The 25,493-nt window shown below is 39.0% G+C and overlaps 1 protein-coding gene across 2 annotated transcripts in view; it reads left to right on the top strand.

Moving 5' to 3' along the window:
• Nucleotides 1–25,493, top strand: part of tpk1 (thiamin pyrophosphokinase 1) — a 74,967-nt gene that overhangs the window by 42,610 nt on the left and 6,864 nt on the right. For both annotated transcript variants that reach the window (XM_031750036.2, XM_039617431.1), the window contains exon 8: nt 3,336–3,444. In XM_031750036.2, the coding sequence (XP_031605896.1) occupies nt 3,336–3,444 (109 nt within the window). The remainder of the gene's footprint in view (nt 1–3,335; nt 3,445–25,493) is intronic.

Raw genomic sequence — 25,493 nt, 5'->3', positions numbered from 1 at the left:
TCTACCTTCTGTGCCAGAGCAAGTTCTGTGCTGATATTAATAATTTAGTTTAATAAATATGAGACAGAAAATGGCTTCAAATGTTCATTGAAGTAATGCAGGGAGGGAAAGAAAGGTCCTTAAATAAATCTAATAGTGTTCTTATTACTAATTTCCCCTCATGAGCATTTTCCTTCTGCTTCAACAGTTTTGTAATTTCCTGACCTTATACATCTGTAGAGTAGCTAACAAGTGGGAGGTGGGAGACTGCAAAGAAAACAGGCATCTAATATCTGTCAATCAGCTGTTAAATCTCAGAGCTAATGTGCAGACACAAGTGAGTAATACTTAAAATAGTAAATGATTTTAATTGATGACTTTACCCAGTCATTAGATGTACTCACCAGCCACTTTCTTAAGTCTACCTGCTCAACTCCTCGTTTAACGCATATATCTAATTAGCAAATGACATGGCAGAAACTCCATGCATATAAGGATGTAGACATGGTCATGACAACCTGCTGAAATTCAAGCCAAGCATTAGAATGGAAAAGAAAGGTGATTTAAGTGTTTCAGAGACTGTTGATCTACTGGGATTTTCCCACACAACCACTACAAAGAACGGTCCAAAAAAAGAGAAGAAAAAAATATCCACCGAGCGGCAGTTCTCTGGATGAATGTCTTGTTGATGCCAGAGGTCAGAGCAGAATAGCCACGCTGCTTTAAGCTGATAGGAAGGCAGCAGTATCTTAAATAACCACTTGTTTCAACCAAAGTACTGAATTACAGAAGAGGATTTCTGAACATACAGCATGTTGAACATTGAAGCAGATGGTCTACAGCAGCAGAAGAACATACCGGGTGCCACTGCTGTTAGGTAAGAATAGAAAACTGAGGCGTAGACTCACCGAATTTGAACAATAGATGATGTGAAACACATTGACTACAATGAAGATTTTTGGTTTCTTCTGTGATGTGGCATAAAGAACCATGGATCTACCCTACCTTCTATTGAAGGTTCGCACTGGTGACCACAAGATAGCCATGATCTGATGGCTGCTTCCAGCAGGATAACAGACCACATTGTCAAATCATCTCAAACTGGTTTCTTGAACATGACGATGACACTCAAATGGCTTCTTTTGGATGTGGCGGAATCAGAGATTCATATGGATGTGCAGCTCACAAATCTGCAGCTGCTGTGTGACGCTGTCATGTCAATATAGACCAAAATCTCTGACTAGTGTTTCCAGCATGTTGTTGAATATATATCCTTGAAGAATTAAGGCTGTTCTGAAGGTGAAAGGGGATCCAACCTGGTACCAGAAAGTAAAGTCTAAAATAAAGGCCATGTTGTTATACCAAACAATATTTTTTTTTTTTTATTTGAAGCAGAGATGTTGGTCAGAATTAGTAAAAACAAATTACTAAGTATTTTGGTCAAAAAATCTACCTTGTAGTTTGTACAGAATTTCACAGTTTCTCTATACTGTGTGGAAAGCTTCTCTTTCTTTTCATTAAATTCAAGCAGCATCAGAAAATATGCACCATCTGATTTTAAAAAGTGCCATGCAAAATTACAGTACCATTATACACGGCCGACCACTGTGTTTATCTTTATTGAATTATGTGAAAATTACACCGGGCTGCTAAAAAGTAAGCTCAATCAATACAATTCAGACTGAGTAAACAATACAAGCGTTATACTTACATGGTTTTTACATGCTTTTGTTGAGTGTTAATTATATATATTTAATACATTGGAATAAGACTGTGGTATTACCCAGGCAGGACATATAGAACAATATAAGAATGCCCTTGTATTTAATAGCATGTTTAGCCTATCCGTGAGGCGTAAATAGGCTAAACATGCCATTACAATAGTAGCTAAGTCACAAGTAACTGAACTTTAAAAATTAAGCTTGCCCCCCAACAGAGTTTGACTCCATGTTGTCTGTTTGTATCTTCACAAACAGAAAGGGCTACATTCTTATTCTACGTCAAGCCTCTCCTCCACGTGTGTGTGCGTGTTCATGTGCAAGTGCACATGCGTTTGCCTTGCTTTGATTTTCCTCTGTTCCTTATTTACTGTGTCACTTTGACACGTTTACACAAGGATACTGTGTTTAAGTATAGAAAACATCCTCGGGGTTGTTTCCTAAACACCAAAAGCTCCAAAGCTCAGAATTTCCCCATCATTCCTTCCCTCTGGCTCTGCAGCTCCAGGAAGCCAAGCAAAGAAAACTTTAAACACGTCAAAAGAAGGATTTCAAACTCTTAATTGAATATCGTGCTGTCTTTGCCTGCGTGATACTTCTGTCTTTTAGATGACTGGTGCAAGCTGTAGCTGTCAGCACTTTTTGTGTTGGCATTAAACATACCAACTCAAGTGTTACGAGTGGATGGTGAATTAAACGTACACGGCAACGGTAGCCCCAAAACGTATAGTGTTGATGGCACATAATTGCTCACTCTGAGGCTTGTTATACTTTCCTGCAGCCACAGAATTGTTTATCAAATATGTATCTGTGTGCTAGAATGAAACTAGGGTATTTCTTTTTATATTTGGTGTACACCGTGGATGTGAGAAACTTTGTCTTGACCTTTTGTGTCCCAGCACCAGGCTTTAATATAACCAGTGCACTGAGACCAAAGTCATTATTTAGCCTGAAAAGTTGGAAACTAGCTTGCACCTACACTGACTCCCTTGCTTTTTTTGTCTCCCAGCCCAAGTTTTTCAAAGGGATACTGTGACATTTCAGAATTTTGTTTATGTTCGTTGGCTTTGTAAAGCGCTGCATGAAATGTCACTGTAGCTCAGAAATATTTCTTTATCCATCTTTTAGACACAATTAGGAAATAGAACATTTACATTAGATTCTCTGCTTTCAAAGGCATTAAGACACATTACAGCAGAAAGAACCTTTTTTTTCTTGCTTCAAGTGAGGTATCTGTAACTCTGTAATTATTTTTGACTTTAAAGTTGCTTGTGAGTACAGTTATAGGTGTGATTAACAAAAATGTTGTGCCCCCATGCAATGCAAAGTAAAGAAGATTATAATTCAAAATGGCTAAGTCTCTTTTTTTTTACTCTAGAGTAAGAACCGACAATTGGTTACAGCTTTGACAAGAGCAATAATTTATTTTAATGAGCCTTGGTGAAGAAGTTTCTCTGTTGGGGCTCAAAAACTTTAAGAAGTCTTTCTCCAAATTTAATTTCCGCTTTCATGTTTGTTTGTCTCAGTGATTTTTCACACACACACACACACACACACACATGCACGCACACACACACACACACACACAGAGTCACATAGACGCTAATTCATGTTCACACTAATGCTGTGTGCCATCAGGGCAGCCACAGACTGGAGGTGAATACAGGTCTGGAGGGGGACTGGTGCAGCCTGATTCCAGTAGGTGGACCCTGCCAGACAATCACCACTGGGCTCAAATGGAACCTGAGTGAGTCCCTTGTTGTCTATTTTTTTTATTATTTTGATGATTATTATTATAATTGCTGGCATTTGAATAGCAATCAGTCTTCCACTTTCATTGCTGCCAAACTTTTAGGGCTCTCTACATCTACAGTATTTTTGTATAATGTGTTTTATTATGTCTGCAGTAAATGAGAATACAATCTTTATTCATTTATTGCTTGCATAGAATTTAAATTTAATTTGAAGTATGAAATGTTAAGTGCAGTTGTGTTTATGTAGAGCGAATTCACTACAAAACCATCCCCATGACTTCCATATAAGGCACTTTTCATCATACATAATAAGAAGTACAGATGCTTAATTTGCTTCAGTCAAATCAAGCTGCAGTTTTAACTGATTTAAGTGTTACACATATGTTCTAATATGTGACAAAGAGCCTTTTATATTCTTAAATATTTTGTTGAAATCCAATCAGACACTCATCTGAGGACCCATGTGGTCTTACCCCACTCCAACTCTTTTGGCCAGCTGTGTACTTAATGAGTTGGCACCGAACAAACAGCCACCCGTAGGAGGGAAACCTGAACCTTCTGTCAGCGGGGTTGCGTAATATGTCTGCAACTCGGTTGATGTCCACTCTCATTGTTTCCGTGTCCATGTGTATGTTTCTGCGAGTCTATACACTCGAGTGAGCAGGCGTATGTGTCTCCACTTGTTTTAATATGTCCCTGTGTTTGAATATGCGAGCGTGAATGCGGACCGTGTGTAAACTTGTTGTTTGTTTGCACGTGTGTGCGTGTGTGTGCGTGTGGTTTTTTTTAATCAGCTACTGTGTGTTGTATATTTACTCAGCACACCTGTGAGATGGCCTTCTGAATGGTAATGAGAGGGACTTTAAACATGAGAGTATGCAGATTAGCCAGTGATAACAAGATGCATAATTAACAACATGCATATTTAGAAGGATAGAAGTAATGATTTCCCTGTGGGGTCGGAAGGAAGGACCTGAATATGAAACAAAAAATTATGATTTTTTTTCCCCTTGCTCACATGTTTTCCTTTTGCATGTATGAGTTTTCATATAGCAACAGTCAGCGTTGGGGAAGCTACTTTGAAATCATAGCTTTGGAACCTTCCAATTACTTCACTCGAAGACGCTGAACTTCAGCAAAGCTACTCTAGGGAGATGTCTGCTTTGGTTATCTAAAGCTACATGGAAAAAGTAGTTCAAACTGTTTTGTAAAGAAATAAACACTCTTTGCAGTAGAGACTGTATTTACTCTTGGTTAGTAAAAATGTTGGTGCTAGTCAGTGGACGTGATTAAGTGTGCATATCTTTTTCAGGTTTAATCGGGGATCTCGATCCTTGATGACACTGGTGATGTATGCTTGTTCTTTTCTGGTTGGCTGTGGCTCAGAAGGTAGCAAGGGCTATCTACCGATTGGTAGTTTGGTAATTTGGTCCCTTGCAGTTCCAGTCTTCACACTCAAGTATCTTGGGGCAAGAAACTGAACCCCAAGTTGCTCCCGATGTGTGTGATCGTTAGATAGAAAGCACTTTGGCACAGAAAAAAGTGCTTGTATGAATATGTGTTAATGGGTGAATGAAGCTCGTAGTGTAGAGGACAATGAACTACTTGAATAACTGCTGTTTGCAAATGTGAATGCAGCTTAGCTATCACATGTGGTTAAATGCTGCTTCTTAACCCTGGCAACAGTGAGTCTTATATTACCCTTTTTCTTTTGGTTTGTATGTTTGTATTTTCTGTATGAATTTGTGCACAATTTTCATTGCAACTTGCTTGGGGAAGTCCAAGCCACCACAGTGCCAGTCTCTGGTGACACTATGACTCTTTAGAAGTCCATTGAAATGATACTCCACACTTTGGTTCAAAGCATTTCTATGATGAAAAATATATGATCATTCTATAAAGACAGAGTTTTAGGGTGTCAGCCACTGCAGCTTTGCTGGCCCAAAAGAGACTCTTTTTTTCTTGGATCCAGGGGTTATTTTTGCTGTTTCTTTAAAGAATAAAATTGTTATTAATGTTATGTTGTAGAGGGAAACATTTGAATAACCATCCAATTATTCGGCAAACATATTTCTGGTTATTGTACTCCATGGCAAGGATTGAGCCGAAATACCCTTGGCCCAAATTAATACGATCGCATGTTAGTTTATCAATAATTGGTATTGTTCTGATGCCAGATAAGACACAGTGCGTGTGTAACCTCATATAATTGGGGGGCAGATATCTTGAAACACCAAGAAAATACATGACTAGATACCAGACAGGGTTAGGAAAGAAGCTGTACTTCTGTTGTTTTCCTCAGCTGACCCTTTAAGATACAAAGGTCAGCTGACACCAGACTGTCAACACTGGAACTTAGGAGCACATGGGTCAGTGCCCCATGGTACAAGCAGGAGGGAGATACTGATGGCAGGACAGTCAGCTCCTGAAGGTCATGCAGAAGCATTTCTGCAGGCAGTTTGCAGATAATCAGTGATCAACTTATAGCTTATCAGCTCACCCACACTTATTCAGGCATTTAAAGGAAAGTAAAAAGTAGTGGTTAGTAAATGTTGATGAGGTGCTTGTCTGCAAACTCCAAACTATCATAGAAAGTAAGTACCATTGAGAAAACATACGCTATATGGACAAAAAGTCTCATTGCCGCAAGCATTTAAAATCTTGCACCTAGCCATGCAGTCTGCCTTTTACAAACATTTGTAAAAGAATCGGTCTTACTGTAATAGGATCCATGTTCCAGCAAGTCAGTTTGTGGATTTTTTTCCCTCCAGATATTCCACGATCATCTACTATTGCAAAGTGGAAACATTACATACCGATGTCACTGTTGAGACACACACTCCATAAAAACGTCCTTTGACATTAACATCAGCACAAAAGTGCACACAGGGAGCTTCGTGGCATGGGTAGTGTAGGTGGCCCATTTTCATTTTATGTAATTTGCTGTATTAATTCCACATTTGTGCAATGAGTTGATTTTCTGCATATTTAAAATAGAATATTTTTACGCTGATCATATAAGGCATAATTTTACTATAGCTGTTTGAGAACTTAAAACTAGTATTACCACTTTGCAGTTGTTGCCCCTATGACCAAATTCTCATTATTTCTTTCTTGGGTTTAAGAGGACTTTTTTGGGGGGGGAGAAATTTGATAAAATTCCCATTTTTCCAGCCGTTACTGAGATATCATGTTCACAAGATTGGAATGGAGGGAACCTGAAAATATAATAATTTCAGCCATGACTGTGGTCAGCACAGAAGAGTAAAAATGCTCAGTTTGAGCTTACTGTATAAATTTTATACATGTCCATTCATTCAGCTTTTCATAGTGTAGCTTTTGAAGTGTGGAATAGCAGAAGATTAACTGTGTCCTCTGAGGCAGTTAATGTCTTTTGCCACTGTTGTAATATAAACTTTTAGTCCCATCAACTAGAATTTCAATAGAAAGAGTCTGAATGCACAAGCTTTCCATAAAGTTTCTCTGAGCCTGTTGCACAAGGAGGGGAAAAAAGAGAAAGGTGGAACAACTATCTGCAATATCACTAAGACAGAGGAAAAAGCCTTCAGATTTCTGTGGCTCAAGAGAGTCTGTCTAATGAGAGGACTGCACTGCGATAATGATACTAAAGGAGGGTTTTGGCTACTAAATAATGAAGTGACTGCAGTGTACTAAATCTAACAATATAGGGCCAAGTGTACAATTTTATAATGAATTTAATTAATTTGTGTATGTTGTGTACTTTGGCATGAATATGTAAAATATGAAGAGAATGGAAACAAGAGAGATAGACTGGTATGTCTAACAATAGTCTACTTAACATTCTTAGCTGTTTTAATGCATATTGGCTCTCGTTTACCTATTCGCTACTTTCTTCCCCTTCACCTTCCAGCTTGCTCTCATTCTCCTCTTTTCAGCCCCTCTCACACTCCTACTATCTATTTCCCCTCATTACTAGATACTCTGACAGCTGAGCTCCTCATCACCTTCTGTATGTTACATTAATTTTCAATCATCAACTCTAAAATCCCCCCGGGGAAACTGTCAGTAAATACCATCAGTGTGTGTGCGCAAATATGCTGTCGTATTGCTGGCTGTGTCTGTGCATCACGACGTATGAGCTTGTATTCGTGCTTATGTGTATACATTAAGATGGGTTGTGGGATTTAGATGATGGCTAGAGGCAATATTCTGTAATGATATCGTTTCTCCTGAATGATTTTTAAAATTCATGTTCATATGTCACATGCACCGACACAGTTATACAACGCACCCGCAGAGTCTGATGTGATAGACAGGATTCCTGTTCGTGTTCATCTAGCCGGGCAAAAACGTGGAACGAAAACATCTTTGTATTATGACATGTATTTTTAGTTAAATGTGATTTTTATCACCTCATAAAGGGGAAGCTATTATTGATATACACATATACATAAATACTTCGGTCAACAAATTTTTGAAACACTATTGTCTCTGTACACTGTCGAGATATAATTGAAGTCCAGGGGTTTGGCCTGAATTTAAGGGGTTTGATAGAGGTATTGCATTGTAATTGTTTAGGAATTACAGCAATTTTATTAAAAGTCTCCCATTTGTATTGATTCAAAGGTTTTTAGACAAACTGACATATCAGGGGTTTTTTCATACTGTGATGAAAATCCAACATCTCAGGCCTTTACTGCAGCTGCCTTCACCTGCTGCTTGTTTGCTGGTCTCTGTGTCCACAGTTTTGACCTTTAGTAACCTAAAAGAAGCTTTGCCTGGGTTAAAATCAGATGATTGACCGGTCTTGACTTAATCTGTCCAGAGATTTTTTTTTTTTCCAGAACTGTACAGGATCTTTTACATAACTTCTAACAAAGTCTAAGCTGGCTTTCTTGTGATTATGGACAATGCTGACAATTATATGTCTGCCTGCTTAGGAATTTTCTGTAATTGGCTAGTTTTGAAAAGCGATTTTCTTAATCAAGGAAGGAATTCTGTACTTAACTGCTTTGATTGCGGTCTGTGGTCTTTCAGGCCTTTTGGTGTTGCTTGGGTGGTCAGTGCCTTTAACTATGTTTCAGATTGTTAATTTTCTCTCTGATAGGTTTATTTTGCTTTTTCAATCTAATGATGACCTCCTTCACTTGCATTAGAATCTCTTCAGACCTCATATAGAAAGTTTCAGTGAATAAATTCAAGTTCAACCATTTTTTGGACCTTTTTTTCCATAAAATGACTTCTTAGTAAATTGTAAAACTTTTTTGAATCACTGAAAATAGGGGATAATGCATAAAAGTGATTGCAACAGTTAATGTAATACTTTAACAAATTCACATTTTTAATGTTTGGTTTAAAATATGCTGCAGTGGTTTACAAGGCAAAATTATGAAAACTGTGTAATTGTCCAGATACCTATATATCCAACTTTATGGTGCTTAGTGAGTTTCTTTATGGAAGGTGTTTACAGTGCAGAGAAAAATTACATGGGTAAAGGTATTGCAGTAATAAAGGTTATGTATATTACACTGACTATTTCCACAGATCAAAAATAATTATTTTTTTTAGAAATATATATAAACATAAACATATTTGATCAGAAATAGCCCTGTTGTGGTTTGTGTCTTTCTTCCGCTCTTGCTTGTCTGCTCATCTTCTGTAGAAATGCCGTTCTCATCACTACATTTGTCCAACTCTGGCTGTTTGCTTTATTTGTTCAGTGTTTAGAAAAATACTCCTTGCATATGTTTTACATTACAAGCCTCTCAGGAGATGAAATTGTATTGTATATTTGAAGATGATAAGTAAATAAGGATTTACTGTAATTCTGTCTGGTGGGTTTGCATACAGCCAAGGGATGGGTGAAAAAAACAACAAAATTATACTGCAAAACTCTTAGTAAGGTGTTGTGCCACCATGTGCTGCTAAAACAGCTTACTGGCACTGGCACCAGCACCAACACTCATGGAGATCGAGCACAAAAAAAAAATCTTATAAATCTTCTGATGGTGTTGAAATGCATCCAACCTGAATCTAATGGCAGTAGTTGAGCATGCTCAAAACTCTCCTGCTGTTAAATTTATAGCTTTTAAAATCAGCCTGTACCTGTAAAAATGATTATGACACATTGTGTCTAATAATCAAGTTAAGGCTCCATTAACATAGATTATGCCTGTGCTTATTTTCATTCATAAAAGTGCAGCTATCAGAATGATCTGCTGAGGGGAAATGTGAAGAGGCTGTGGTAGGAAGAGAGACAAAGAGGGTTATGGTAGAGTAAGAGTGGCTGAGTCAGAAGAAATGCGAAGAGATGAAAGAGAAATTTTGGGAAAGAAGCAAAGGCAGGGTGGAAAAAAGGCGATGAGGAGATGACATATGAGAGGAAGAGAAGGAGACCTGTCATACATCTCATTCATTTGATGTTTTAGGACGCTGATGCAGCAGAAAATGTCAGATTATGGAAACTGTTGGGAAGCTTAACAGGAGCTTGGAACTGTGCAGCCACTCCTACGTACAGATGCACACACACACACACACACACACACACACACACAATTTCAACCCCACTTCCAAAACTGTTGGGACGGTGTGTGAAATGTAATTTAAAAACAGAATGCAATGATTTGCAAATCTCATAAACAGATTCTGGCACCACAATTGCACGGTGGTTAGCACGGTTGCTGCACAACAAGAAGGTCCTGAGTTCAATTCCACCATTAGGCCGGGGTCTTTCTGTGTGGAGTTTGCATGTTCTCCCCGTGTTTGTGTGGGTTCCCTCCAGGTACTCCGGCTTCCTCCCACAGTCCAAAGACATGTAGTTAGTGGGGATAGGTTAATTGATTAATCTAAATTGCCCATAGGTGTGAATCTGTGCGTGAATGTGAGTGCGAATGGTTGTCTGTGTCTCTATGTGTTAGCCCTGCGACAGACTGGTGACCTGTCCAGGGTGTACCCCACCTCTCGCCCTATGACAGCTGGGATAGGCTCCATTGCCCCCCGTGACCCTGGAAAGGATAAGCGGAAGCGAATGGATGGATGGATAAACATATATTTTATTCACAGTAGAACATCGAAAACATAGCAGATGTATGAACTGAGAAAATGCAGCATATTTAACAAAAATATTAGCTCATTTTGAATTTGATGGTAGCAGTGCATTATAGTGTTATGACAGCATCATGTTTGTCACCGTGTAGTAGCCCCTCTTCTTTTAATAGCAGTCCAAACTCATCTTCTCTTGTAACTGAGGAGATGAATTTTGGGAGAGGAATGTTGTGCCATGTTGTACAACTCTTTTCTAGGATTCTAGCTTCTCAACAGTCCCAGGTCTTCTTACAAGGTTTTTAGTCTCATGATGCATCGAGGTTTACAGTTGTGAATAGGTCTGAACTGCAGGCAGGCCACTTCAGCACCCGGGCTCTTCCACTGTAAAGCCACGTGTTTGTAATGCTGCAGTATGTGGTTGAACATTGTCCCGCTGAAATATGCAAGGACTTTCCTGAAAAGATGGATGAGAGCATGTGTTGCTCTAAAGCTTGTACATGTCTTTCAGCATTGATGGCGCCTTTTCAGCCACTTCTACAGGCACTAATGCAACCCCCATACCATCAGAGATGCAGGCTTTTGAACTGAGTGCTGATAACATGATGGATGTTCCCTCTCCTCTAAAGTTCAGACGATTCCACGCCTGCTTTTACCAAAAAGAATTTAAAACTTTGATTCATCTGACCACAGAACATTTTTCCGCTTTCCCTCAGTGCATTTGAAATGAGCTTTGGCCACGAGAAGACAGCTGTGTTTCTGCATCATGTTCACATATGGCTTCTTTTTTGCATAAAAGAGCTTCAACCTGCATTTATGAATGTTACAATGAACTGTGTTGAGAGACGTCCTGAAGATTATAGACATCCAACACTGATTTTCAGCCTTGTTCTTTGCGCACAGAGATTTCTCCAGAATCTCCTGAGTGTTGTGATGATATTATGTACTGCAGAGGATGTGATATTTAAAGTCCTTGCAATTCTGTATTGAGGAACGTTACTCTGGAATTGTCCCACAATTTGTAGATGCAGTTTTTTTGCAGATTGCTGAACCTGTGCCCATCTTTACTTCTGATAAGCTTTTTATATCCAGTGGTGTTACTGACCTGTTGCCAGCTAAGCTAACTAATTACAAAATATTCCTCCAGCTTTTTATTACCACTACCTTTTCCAGCCGTTTCTTCCCCCTGCCCCAATTTCGAGATGTGTTACTGCCAAAAAATTATGGAAAAGTAAAATGTCTCAGTTTTAACATTTGATACATTTTTGATGTTCTCCTGTGAATAAAATCTGGGTTTATGAGATTTGTATTTATTTACATTCCCCAGCGTCCCAATGTTTTAAAATTTGTGTTTGTTGTTAATTTGCAAAGTAAAAGTGCTCTTGCCCTTTTTTCTTATTTTTGGGTCCGATCCATTTTGTGCGTCTTCTTTTATTGTTTCAGTTATTTGATATCAGATTACAAAAGATATTGCAGATTTTGCATTAGAGTATGCTTGCACAGCAGAATTGTGTTCTTTTCTTCAGGACATTTCATCGTAGCAGATGCTTGGCAATATGGTGAATAACCAGCCTGTGTATTTATTCCTCCCAGTTATTTATTTTAAATCACCAACTGTTATTTACCAGTTTTCTTGTTGGACTTTTGACAAGCTTCTGAGTAAACTGTATCACCAAATTTGTACGTCTCTACACAGTCACAGCCCCTGCCTAACTTACCTTTGTACTTTTGTGTTGTCCTGGATGACATTTTTGTCATACACACGGCAACCTTTCCAAATTAAGCAACCCATTTGTCACATGAAGTGATTCCTTTTGTGCAGAATGTGCAGCAGCAGTCTTTATTGCAATCTGCCCCCGGGCTTACGATTCTTCAGGCAATCCAGACAATAAGACAAAGGATACATAGAGGATATAAAGATGCAAGGAAATAATCAAAGCAGATGCCTGATCATTTGAGAATATAATTAGAACTCTTCATCCAAGATAATTGTAATTGTTGGCATGTCCTAGTATTGACTTTTCCAGCTATGTTATGAACAGCATTAACAACAATATTAGCCCCGATGCCTCTTAGATTGTGTTCAGTAGTGCAGTCATAATTATCAAAAGAAAATCCTAAATCTCTTTCACAAACACATTTTATGAGATACAATAATTTCAGTTCATAATTTAAGTCTTTTTTTTCCACATAGTGCCGTGTGGGAATGTCCCAAGTGTCCACCTTCTTGGAAATAAGACATTTGAAACAACTGATACAAATGAAATGATTGCTTTCCTTTTCTGCCTACACTTACTATGGCAGCCATTTCCTCATCTGCCTGTACACGCTTAAGGGCTAAAGCTTTGCTGCTTTGTAGCCTTCTGCAGATAGAATGCAATAATTTTAACCTGGAGGTGGGAAGTGAGACATTCTCCTCTCTTCTACTGATGACTACTTTTCTGCTGAGAAAATATGCAAATCATAGTTCAGACAGGACAGCAGTTTGAATATGCTAATTCTACTTCTTCATCTACTTCACTGTAGTGTTTTTTCTATTATTGGACACCAATAGGAAGTTAAAGGTTTTCTTTGAATGTGCTCTACCCCCCTTGCTCATTTTAACTCTTCTGATCTGCTGCTGTTCTGCAAGCTTGTACGTCGTGTCTAATTTTGTTTGTCCAAATTGTCCTACTTCTAAATGTCAAGCAGTACATCTGTTCCTTCATGGACCAAATAATTTAGCAACCATCTGTGGAAGCTGTCCTGATGCTTGTTTTTAATGTCATATGTTTTTCCCACCTGCACAAAATGTAGTCTTAAGATTTATTACTGTAGATGAGGTGGATTGGGGCCCTTGACGTACACATTGCTCAGTTCCGTTGAGACTTAAAAATGAACCTCAGTATAAGTTATGCTTGTTTCAAAGACACAGTGCAGCATTTTGCTTGATCATATATGCATACAGAATCATTTAGCTCTAATGAGAGGTTGAAATGTGTGAAACCTGAAACATAAAGCTTTTTAAATATTTTGCTCCACTTTGTATAAAAATGTCTGAATTCAGTGTGATGTCAGCCACTGGTTTGCTTCTTGGGACTTGGGATTTTTATTTTAGCATTTTTGGCCCTCACCATCGTGATTTTTGGCACCAGCAGTCACTATATTTGAACGAGAGGGTTGACTGTCAAGATATCAGCTAAAACTAACATTCCTGGTGAACACAAACACACACATACACATGATTTTGCTGTGAACAGGCAACATGTGGTCAAATGAGCTCTCCATGCAGGTGAAACAAGCCATCCTTAAGGTGTGAAAACAGAAAAAAAACCTATGCGAGAAATTGCTGCGACATTAGGAGTGGCAAAGTCTACAGTTTGGTACATCCTGAGAAAGAAAGAAAGCACTGGTGAAGTCAGCAACACAAAAAGACCTGGACATCCACTGAAGACAACAGTGGTGGATGATTGCAGAATAATTTCCATGGTGAAGAGAAACCTCTTTACAGCAGCCAACCAAGTGAACAACACTCTCCAGGAGGTAGGCGTATCAAAGTCTACCATAAAGAGAAGACTGCATGAAAATAAATACAGAGGGTTCACTGCAAGGTGCAAGCCACTCATAGACCTCAAGAATAGAAAGGCTAGACTGGACTTTGCTAAAAAAGCCAGCAAGAAGGTATTGTGTTAAAAAATGCTTTCATTCCTCACATCTTAATGCAGTCTTTTTGTTCAACCCATTGACCTAAAGCTAAAACTTTGCACTTGTTTCATTTAAAATTGATTGTGGTAACGTACCGAACCAAAATTAGAAAAAAGTTGTCTCTGTCCAAATATTTATTGAGCTAAATGTATCTGTTCGACCAAAGATTTGGTACATGGTGACTGGACAGCACTTCACAGTACACATGATCCAAAGCACAGTATGAACACAACCCAGGAGTTTCCACTGGTCAAGCTGTGGAATATGGCCAAGTATCAATCTAATTAAGTAAGCATTTCACTTCCTGAACAGAAAACTGAAGGCAGACCTATGAGCATCCATCTACTGAAGACAGCAGCAGCAGCTGCAACTAAAAAATGTCAGAAGGGTGATACCCACGGGTCTCAGATTTTAGGCAGCTATTGCCTATATGACAAATGATTCTCAACAGTCTTAAAAATGAAATGATTATGATTTCTTAAATGGAACAAATGCCATGTGAGCCCCTGAAAATAAGTGACTATGAGTAATAGTTGCAGTTTTTAAAGTTTTCTTATGATGATTTGTTTTCAGTTAATAATGCATTACTAAGTCTTGCAATATGTTGCACTTTGTTACAAGCTTAAATATTTCTCACATAAGGAACAGCATACATAGAGTGGAGACCATTTTTTCTTATATCCTTTGCAAACCTCAAGCTGGGTTGCTGATACCAGCAATTATGCAAAATAAGGGTGAGTGCTTTGCACTCTTTATTGGTCATGCCCAGACACATAAATACAGACCAACTTCTTGCTGGCCAACCTCTGATTGTTGATGATGTTGCCTGCAGTAATACTTTAAGCTCCCACCAATTTATTTGCATTAAGTAGCCCCACACTCTACATTTCTTGCTTATTTTCTTTGCTGCAGTGCATTCCTTTGCCCTTGCTCTACCCTACTGAAAATGAGTGGCATTGGACCGCCCATAGCAAATAACCGCTGTAACATTAATTTGACATAGAGGGGTGTCATTGAGGCTCCACAGCTAAGAAAGCGGGATAGCAGTTACCAACTGGAAACCACCGCCATCCTCTGCTCAAGCACAGCAACCTGGAGATCACACTGTGCTTGTGTGTGTGTGTGTGTGTGTGTGTGTGTGTGTGTGTGCAAATGTTGAAACATATTAATTCCCACAGTTATTTGGTGTATGCTTTGCACTCTGTGGATTTATTTACACTGATTATAATCTTTAGCAGTGTTTGGCATTAAACCTTGCAGAGCTGGAAGCATATTCAGCTTGCCAAGCCTCGTACACATACTGATATTGCATACTGAAGTCATTGAGTACTATTGTTGGGATGTTAATAGCCTGCTTTGTTTTCTACATTTCTCAGCCCTGTTTAGTTACCATTGGAAACAAGTATGTCAAATACACAAAAATCAAGGTAGTACAAATACCTTTGTTGCTTCCTTTGTTCTCATTGCGGCCTGCGCATCATGTGGACACCTGGTCAACAGCCTGTGCAGGTGCTCTAAATATGCAGAAAATATCATTTGTTTTCAAATAATGACACATTATCCTCCTGTCAAAATATGCAAATATACACTGATGAGCCTCAACATTAATGCCACTGACAAGTATCACTGATTGATCGTTCCATTACAACAAAATGTTCTTCTGGGAAACTTTCGATCATGGCATGTCATGTGGCTGGTACTCTGACAAATAGCACTCACCTACGTCACCCCACTGTAAACACAACAGAGCACTGATGGTAGCTGCCTCCCTCAGCAGGACAGTTTGCTTTGGAATGGCTCAGTGACACAAAACCCAAGGCGTTGATCCAACATCCATTTTCCCCAGATCCCATATGATGTGAGCGTATGTGGGATGCACTATAGTGGCTCAAACACACAACCCACAAAACACAAAGCCAACCCCTCTGGTGCCAGACACCACTGTTGTTCCAGAAGTGTTCTACTGGCCTGACACTAAAGCTAAATCTTGCAAAACAAAATGTTTAAATGCAAACTGAACTTGTGTGTAATTAACCCACCAACACCTGGTGTGTGTTCATGCACAGTGTTAGCTTTTAAAACCGTCCTATGTGAAGATATAAATATATTTGTGTTTTTAAAGTTGCAAGTTGACATTACCCTGCTATATGAAGGAAACTGAGCTGGCATGCTGTGACTGCACTTTAGTGAAAAACCTTATGGAGAAATAATGGGTTTTATATAAGGGTTGTTTGCCTTAATAATGCAGTGACTGAAAAGCATGGATATAAGGACGCTATTTGCACAATAACTATTTATTGATGAGATGTACTAAAATTCTTAAATATTTTAAAACCCAGAAGATCTGAGAAGGTTACCTATTGGCTTAATTTTTCATTTTCTACTTTACCTTTGCTTCTCGGATATTGCTTTTGTTCAGTGCATTTACATTAATCATAAGATATGAAGGCTACTTTGACCTTTCCTTGGCAGCCATTAAAATGATTACATTTTCATGCATTCATTTACTAAAATACTCAAGCCGAAACAGACTTATGAACTGTGAACAAAATTTAGGATAAAAACTGCAGATGTGAGAAGACGACCAAATCTCTTTAAATAACACACACGGTTTTAATGTGTGACACATTAAATCTGTTGCCTTTAGCTTAAGATTGCGTCTTTGAGAAGAGCTGTCTTCCACAGCTTTTTGGGCCTGTGTATATTTAAAGTAAAAATGAGATTTTTGAAGTCACTACAGTCATATGATCTTTGACATATAAGTAAATAAAGCTCCTCTCGCCTGGGGATTGCCACCAGGGGACACAAGTTTGTATTTTTGTGACGTTAAGGTATGATGTTTTATATCAAAATAATACAGTCAGGCAACTATCTACTGATATGGCAATATCAAGCTTAATTCTGACTTTCATCTGCATCTCCATGTTACCCATGTTATCAGCTGGCAAACAGGGTGTACCCTGTCTTTTGCCCTAGCTCATCTGGAATAGTCTCCAGCGTCCCTGCGGCATTAACTTAAAAAGGTGGCTAAGGGGGAGATGGTTTGGTGTCAGGTGTTTTGCTACTCTTATATGTAGACAGTAATCAATATGAACCATAAATGATCTAATAGAACTAACAGATTTCTATCATTTAAGACTTTCTAATAGAAATGGCATATATATACAATTTTAAAGCAAAAGTTTAAGGTTTGGTTTGGAGCGGTGTAGTGTTTAGAACTGGAAATAAACAAGCACTTTGTCTAAATATGTGCACACAGTTTTTGAAATACAATGTAGAAGTTTGTCAGAAATGCTGCTGTGGTTTTGACAAAGTTCTACACAGTCATGCCTCTGGGTTTACGCTTTGTTTTGAAGCATTTCCCATTGTGCTTCTCACTGGTTGCCATCTATTATGCTTCTTTAGAGGCAAATAGAGAGGGCAAGGGTTACTGACCCTAGATGAAACTCCACCAAAGGTGCCTTTTTAACCTCCTTTAAATCACAAAAACTTCCTTCCAGCATTAGTAAATCCTCCATAGATGACTATAGTTACGAAGGTCAGTGAGACAATGGGTCTGAATCTATGACTGACTTACTGTTATACTGTATGTATGCGTGTGTCTGAATATGCATGTTATGTACTGGTGTGCAGAAAACCTCCTTAGTCATTTCTTTGTGACTCAGCCCTCTCCCATCTGACAGCTTAATATTAAAAAGCTTTCATGCCGCAGCAACACGGTCTGAGTTATGGCTTTTGGCACGGTGTGATTGTGTGTGTTAAAACCTGCTTGGTCATGATGTTTTTGGCTTAGCGTGGATCATAATGAACAGCAAATTTGAATAGCTGTCATCCACAAACCAACTCTTCCCTGCGTAGCGTGTGGGTGGGTGGGTGGATATGAATGTGTCTTTTCTATGCTTGTGTTTCGTATTAGCAGGCGTGCATGTGCTTGTGAGCACACCTTATTGTGCTACTGGTTGTGTTTCCCTGCACACTGGACTTCTTTTTATCTTTGGGTATGTAAATATATATATATGAGTGTGTGTGTGTCTGTGTTATGCATGCAAGCGAGAGCGAGAGAAACTTTCATGGACAATAAACAATAGCTGTCAGCCCAATGATGACAGAGTGGCTGAGGTGGCTTTTTACTGTAAGGTTTCCATTCAAGTTGATATGCAAATAAGCTCCTCGTACTCCACCATACTACTTCTTTAGAACTCCTCATCAGCTCATGCACGCACACACAGCATACCAGAGCTGGGTATTAAATCAATATAAAATCTCTATCGTGGCAGAAAATTTACTAGAATTGAATTTGATTCTTATAATATTGAGATGTATAATACTTCATAAGATTTATCTCATACATTATGCTGGTTCTTCAAGGTCTTTAAAGTTCTAAATGTCACATCTGTGGGCACACAAAACCACTATCACTGTAGTTATGTGTATTAAAGGGAAGAAGATACTGTATTCTTAAAATGGCATGGTGGGGCAGTAGTTAGTACTTTTGCATTTCTGTGCATAAGCAATTCTAAAACAACTTTACCTGTTTTGGTTTAAATGAAAGCACCAAAAGAGGTGAAATTTCACATATTTTAGACCAAAAAAAGAGGTACCCCTCTTGTTTTCCTTTTTTGTTAGTGTACCTGTCTCTACCAATATCATAGGATAGCACGTTCAGCCCATTCAGGTTCCACGGATAGAGTAGTTCAGCACCCACATGTTGGCACATCCATAAATATGAAGGTTCAATTGGTCCCTGCACAGACTCTTTTGGTCTTTTATCTTTACTAATGCAAAGATCATGAGATAAGGACCATTGATAATCTCATCTTCTGCACAGGTACTGGATTTTAAATGACAGTCATAGCTGAATAGTTTTATCTGTATTCATTTTATTTAAAGGAGCTTTTTGTCAAATTAGATTTGTGTTCGATGTCACAGTATTTATTCACAGTCATAGTAAAAACAAAATACACCTGCTATTAATTTAAAGGCTTCACCTATCGGGACATAAGATGTCTTTACATATATTTATATTTAGAAGATGTCTTTCTTTTTCTTCATGAGCTGACGTCTTTACTTCATGACTTTAGTGTTAACACACATGGATGTGAACTACCAAAATTTCTGCTTTTAGTCAAATGCATTTGATTAGCGGTTCCTGGCTGCTGCCTGTCCTCTTAATTCCAGTGAAAGGAGTGAGGATGTACTTTTTTTTCCACATCCTGGTTCTCCATTTTAGCCTAATTTGTAGTAAACAAATAATGAAACAGTGTAATATGTGTTGTTCATCTGAGGTTCTGTTTACCTTATTTTAATACCTGCTAAGCACCTGATATACCATGACTATGTGTATTGTATACCATAGTATTACACGCCGTATATACTGTAAATAGGACTTCGCGTGACGTATTTACAGAATATAGTTATCATTTGCTATGATTAAATGTACTGTGACTTGTTAGCTCAGCTGGCCAAAGGACTGATGAGTTTGTGCCATGGTGAGGGATGCATTGTCTATGCTTCCATCCACTGTTCACAGGAATAGCTGCTCCTCCTAGATTATCAGTCTGATTTTAGTGAAACTTGCACTCAGTGATCACCTAATGAGACCCAACTTGTGCTCAATGTCCAAGTCACACTTGTTGTGAATGTCACTGACAATATAGTTTATTTTTTAACCTCTTATGAATAGGGAAAAAAGTTTTATTGAGATTTAAAAGTGGATTCTGGTCAGCTGAATGTAGTGTTTTCAGTGGGAGAAATGTTTCGTTACTCATCCGAAGAAGTCACTTGGATGAGCGACAAAACGTTTCTCCCACTGAAAACGCTACATCCAGATGAACAGAATCCACTTTTGGGGATTTCCTTACCTGAATGATTGAGCAGGCATCAAGATGTTATTGAGATTTACATCCAATATACATGTCATTAAAAATCCATGAAGGACTTAAAATGTGTAAATATGTTGAGTTATTAAAATTGCTTTGAATTAAATAAATAAGATCAGGTCCTTAATAGTCAAGTAAATTTTCTTCCAGAAACAGGGAGCATCATATTAAACATTCTTTTCCCAGTTCAGTATGAGCTCTGGGAGTAGAAGTAAACCCTGGGAAGGAAAACAATAACTCCTCATACCTTTTTGAAGCACATTGATCTGTGGTTATGATGGAAGCAGACCAAACATGGTTGGATTAGAAATCTTAATCGCACATAGCAATGGTGCTATTTAAAATTTGCACTGATCAGTAATTTGTCTCCCATAAAATAGAAAAGTAAATTTGCCCCTCAACAAAATCTCCATGGATCTCTTTCTCTCTTCCTCCCACTAGTTTCTGAGCCCTTATTTGAAGGAAGTATTACACAGATAAAGCTTTACAATAACACATTTCATTTAAAAGGTCACCAGAATAGGTAAAAAACCTTCGAATGACTGGCCAGTTCATGTTTCTTAAATCACTGTTCCAGCGCTACACAGGGACAAAACCAACATTTCAAAGCACCGGCACCTGTATGCGCACACTTAAACTCATAACACGAGACACATGAACACACGTTCAAGACAGACAGATGGTGAGTTTGATAAAAAACAAACACATGAACACAGATGGATTTCAGTGGCAAAGTCTCTCGGAGAGCTCGAGCAATTGAGAAAACTTAATTAAAAGTAAACTTTGGGCAAGATTAGAAAGCTTGCCCTCACTGTTAATGAGAGCATGCTGTTTATGAAATGTAAGCCTTCAAAAACACATTGGAATGCAAATGAGACAGTTTTAATAAGGATTTCACTACATGCCCCATATTTTTTGTTGTTACACTGTGAACATGAAGAATCACTGCGAGAGCAGAGATGTGCAGTATTTTGACCATTTAGACATGCAGAATGAGTTGCATGTAGACTAATTAATATCTGCTGCCATGGATTTGGTTCCCTGTGAGTATAATTAATCATACCTTCAGCACTTTATGGGGACTTTTCAACGAATGACTTTTGATTTACATGAGACATTGGTGATGAGGACAGGCTTACACAGCCTTCCTGCTGCACGGTTTGCCTGAAGAGAGGAAAACAGACTTCACTAATACTCCATTGATAAAAGCAGCGGGGATTTTTGTTGTGTCGAGGTTTTAAGTGAGGATTTGAAATGTGGTGTCTGGCTCAGACTCGTCAAAAACATTCAGCAACGTTATTAAAAGAAAAAAGAGCAGGAAGACATTTGGTTCCCTGATAAAATGTGTGAAACAGCAGGAGGGGGATATTTTGATATGAATTCAGAAACAATAAATCTACGGATAGTATGTTGACAGGACTGTCTTTAAAGTTTTGCTTGACTGGCTAAGATGAAGTCATGCAGCTTAAGCCTTTGGCATTTTGTGCAGCCGGAGATATCAGTATTCAGGAAGCATTCTAAATACTGGGAAGGATTGTTTTCAAAGAAGGGCAAAGCAATGTACTTTATCTTGTAGCCGAACAGATAGATATGTCTGACAAACTTGGTTCAGCAAGGTCTAACCCAGTGTCCCTGCCAGAGGCAAACATCTTTACTGTAACATTGTTCCTTTTCCTTTTGTTTCTCAAGATGCAAACATGCACCCTGACCTTCTTCTATTCTTTTATCTTTTTTTTCCCCTCCCGTCGCTGTCTGTGTTTTTCTGCTTGTACTCGCCATGTGCTTTTGTCTCGCTCTTTCAGGGATTCAGTCTAAAGAAATTCATCTGGTCTCCCTTTATCTTTCCGTGTTTCTTTTTTATTCGTATGCATTTTCTACACATGTTCTCTTTCCTCTCTTACATTGCTACACCTTCCCGCATAATGGCGTCTCCTCTCTTTGCCCTTCCACTTCCCCATCCCACTTCTAACTTATTCCCTTCCCTCGCATTTCTTCCCCCTCTCATCCACTCCGGCTCACCCAGCACTAGACAGAGGAATTGAAAAGTGTATGTATTCTGTAGCAGCAGCACAGTGTGGCAGCAGGAGGGAAAACTGCTGTTTTATGGTTTTATTTATGGATCTGTAGATTTCTGACGCTCTGCACATCACACACGGGGGCAGAAATGAAGAGCAGCCCGATCTGAACTGCTGCTAGTACCCCCAGCGGAGCTGCAGACTAGCAAAGGAGGCAGGGGAGTAAAGAGGCTCACTTTTCACATATTTTAGACCAAATATCTATTAGCTACACCCCACTGTGTAGACAAACACACAGGTACGCTCATACGCAATATGGAAATGCTTATGCTCAACTATTCATGGCAGCATATTAATTTACACAAACGCATCGGCCCTATTAATTCATCTGCTCAACTTCTCCATCAGGCAAAACACATGACTTATCCCCCACAATCACATTCTAATAACAAAATATATAATTTGCTCTGCTTTCCGTGGGTTTTTTTCTGTCGACTGATTGCTTATACATTCCCAGCGGAGATGAGTTTTCTTATCTGAAGGTCAACTGAAGCCATAACAGTGTTTGTCACCTCACACTCTTAAAACCCAGCAGCATTTAATAGAAGCGGCTATCATTGCACAGCAGATGGTGCTAAGAGTGCTAGTGCACATATTTGCTCATGTCACGGCCAATAAATAACCTTAAATGTAAGGAGAATTTTCAGGTGGATAGAGCGAACGGCAGCGCTGCAGTGAAATCAAGGGTTGATGTAATGTGCGGTACCTAAACCCAATGCAGTCACGTTTTTCATGTCAGTGATTTTTGAAATCCTGTCTTATTGATGGCGTGAGCTTGTTACCACCGGCAAAACTGAGACGACTTGCACTTTTTTCGTTTTCTGATTATTTTTTTTTTCTGCTCTTTCATGCAGAGTGATCATTGCTCACACTCCAAAGGATTTGAATCAACTGTACAAACAAAACTCTGAGAAGCTCTTGTGTAGTTTTGCATCTGAATGGTTCTCTTCCAGTAAACCTGAAAAGTTGTTCCCTCCGAGAAAATAAAATAGAGAAAATACAAATCCGGATTTTCATGTATTCTGTTTGAGTAAGATACAGCTTTCTTCTTCTTTTTGCCTCAACCATCTCCAGACTTTAGTTACTGTGCAAAAATATTTAACTTTATTTAACTTTATATTTATTGCTTCCAAGGAGCCTCTTGGAATTTTTACCCCTCAGCCATAAAAGCCTGATGGGGTGTTGTCATCACCCTGCCGGACAGGCTGGCAGGATGGACACCCAAATTTGAACTTGATAACTCGAGGATGAGGCAATTTTGAAATTCATGCCATAGGTGTATCTACTGAAAATCTCAAACGAGTTTGAGTCTCAGTGACCTCGAAATCAAGGTCAAGGTCAGATGTCAAGTTTTCTGAAAATCTTGGTAATGTAATAACTGAAGAAGGAAGTCACCTAGGACTTTCAGTTTCTTACCATCTACTAAAAATCTCAGATGAGTTCAAATCCCAGAGACCTTGACCTCAAGACGCATCAATCCAAATGTAAATCCAATCCATCCGTCAATTGTGTACCTCCATTAGGAGGTCAGGAGAGGAGGTACAAGTTGATCTACAGCTATTTCTAAAACATGGTTGGGGCTCTGTCATGGTTTTTCAGCTCTATTTCATTCAGTGGTGGGGTCACGAACCCAAAAAAGTACACTCAGATTATTTTTTTTAATCAACCATGCAGGCCCATCTGAAGAGTGTCTGATTGGCAACAGCTTCATTTTTCAGCATGGCAATGATCCTCACACTAGCAATAAAATAAAAATATACCTGGATAGAAAAAAATTCAGGGGAACATTGTCAGTCATGGATTTGCCTCCATAGAGCCTGAACCTCAACATCTTGACAGAAATCAGAACAAAAGGCAGCTAACATCAAGAGAAGAGCTTTGAATGTCCTTTAAGAAGCCTGGAGAAATATTCTTGATGACTAATTGTGTTGAAGAATAAAGGTGGTCATAGCAGATATTTTCCAGAAAGCTTATATTTATGTATCTATCTCTTTGGTTTCACCTTAAACAAGTAAAGCATCTTCACAGTCAAATGCAATGACATATTGTATGATGCTGTTCTCAGTGTGGTGAGTGAGCTGCAGCATTGTGTGAAACGCGGTCATACATTGACCTCATTTTAGTAATTTGGACAGCTCAGTATCGGGTAAACATAATTTATACAGAATGACTTTCTCTCGCGCCGTGAAGCATGAGGAAATTTGATAGCACACTGTTCTGAGGGAGTGGAGGATCTACCCCCCCGAGAGAATGACTTTAATTTGCCTCTCGCTGACGTTTCATGTTAAAAAGGGGACACCCGTGCATCGCTAAACGCATTTATACGTAATGGGCGGGAAAAAACAACCCGTTTCTGTTTGTGTCTAGCTCAGCGTTACTCTGCACATGTGTGCTGCGTTCCATTTTTTCTGCCAGTGACAAATCCTGCTCTTTATCATGAGTGATTAACAAAATGATCATGAATAAACACAATCATTAATGATAAGACTCACCCTGACACTGATCAGCATCTCCGTTGTTCAAAATGATGATGAAGTGTTTTCTTTCCTGCTCACAATGACTGAAAATTAAAAATGATTTCTAGCAAGTGCTGCACCTGCAGTTAAAAGAGTCACATTTGAGTATAATCTTTTAGTTTTTACATAAATTGCAGCTTTAGATAGAGGACGGTAACCTTGACCACTACGCTGTCTGTGGTTAGTGTGCATCAAACGTAATTCGTTTCCATATTTTAGCGTTTATAAGCCTGTTCTATAGAAAAGACTACAGAGAAGCAAAAATACACCAGCAACGGTCTCTCCTCTCGCTCCCTCTATCGCTCTCAAAAATGGCCCCCAAACACAAAAATGGCCCCAGAAACGTCTGGGAGTCTCTCCTCTCCTCTCACCCAGCCTCTCTCTAAGGCAATTTGTTGTGTAAATACGGTCTACTTACAGCTGACGGGTCCTTTCAGCTGTGGCGCTGGAAATGCAATTACAGGCAGCAAACATCTCCATTGTTATCACTGGAGGATGCGACGCTCATTTCGGTCCCCTCTGCAAAGGGGGCCGTTATTGATCGGTATCAGCTTTGAGGAGGGGATTACTAATGAAGCCATCTGAAAGCCTTTTGTGCTCAGTAAAGTTTGCACGCGCATAAGAGTATCTGTAAGTGTGTGTGTGTGTGTGTGTGTGTGTAGGAGAGACAAACATAGATAATGTGTGTCAGTAGATGTAGGTGCCACTCTGACATCCTGTTGGTAATGACTCCTAATTCTGCCTCATGTGGTGCTCTGGTGCCTCTGGTGGTACTTTTCTTAATTACATCTTCCACCATTATTTACCCCAGAAAAACGCTTCACAGTGACTGTAGTCTAATGGCAGTGCGCTGAGGTAGAAATAT

Source organism: Oreochromis aureus, linkage group 9 (genome assembly GCF_013358895.1).
Source record: "Oreochromis aureus strain Israel breed Guangdong linkage group 9, ZZ_aureus, whole genome shotgun sequence".
Lineage (NCBI taxonomy): Eukaryota > Metazoa > Chordata > Actinopteri > Cichliformes > Cichlidae > Oreochromis > Oreochromis aureus.
Note: the sequence above shows the minus strand (reverse complement) of the source record. Positions and strands in the feature narration are given on the sequence as shown.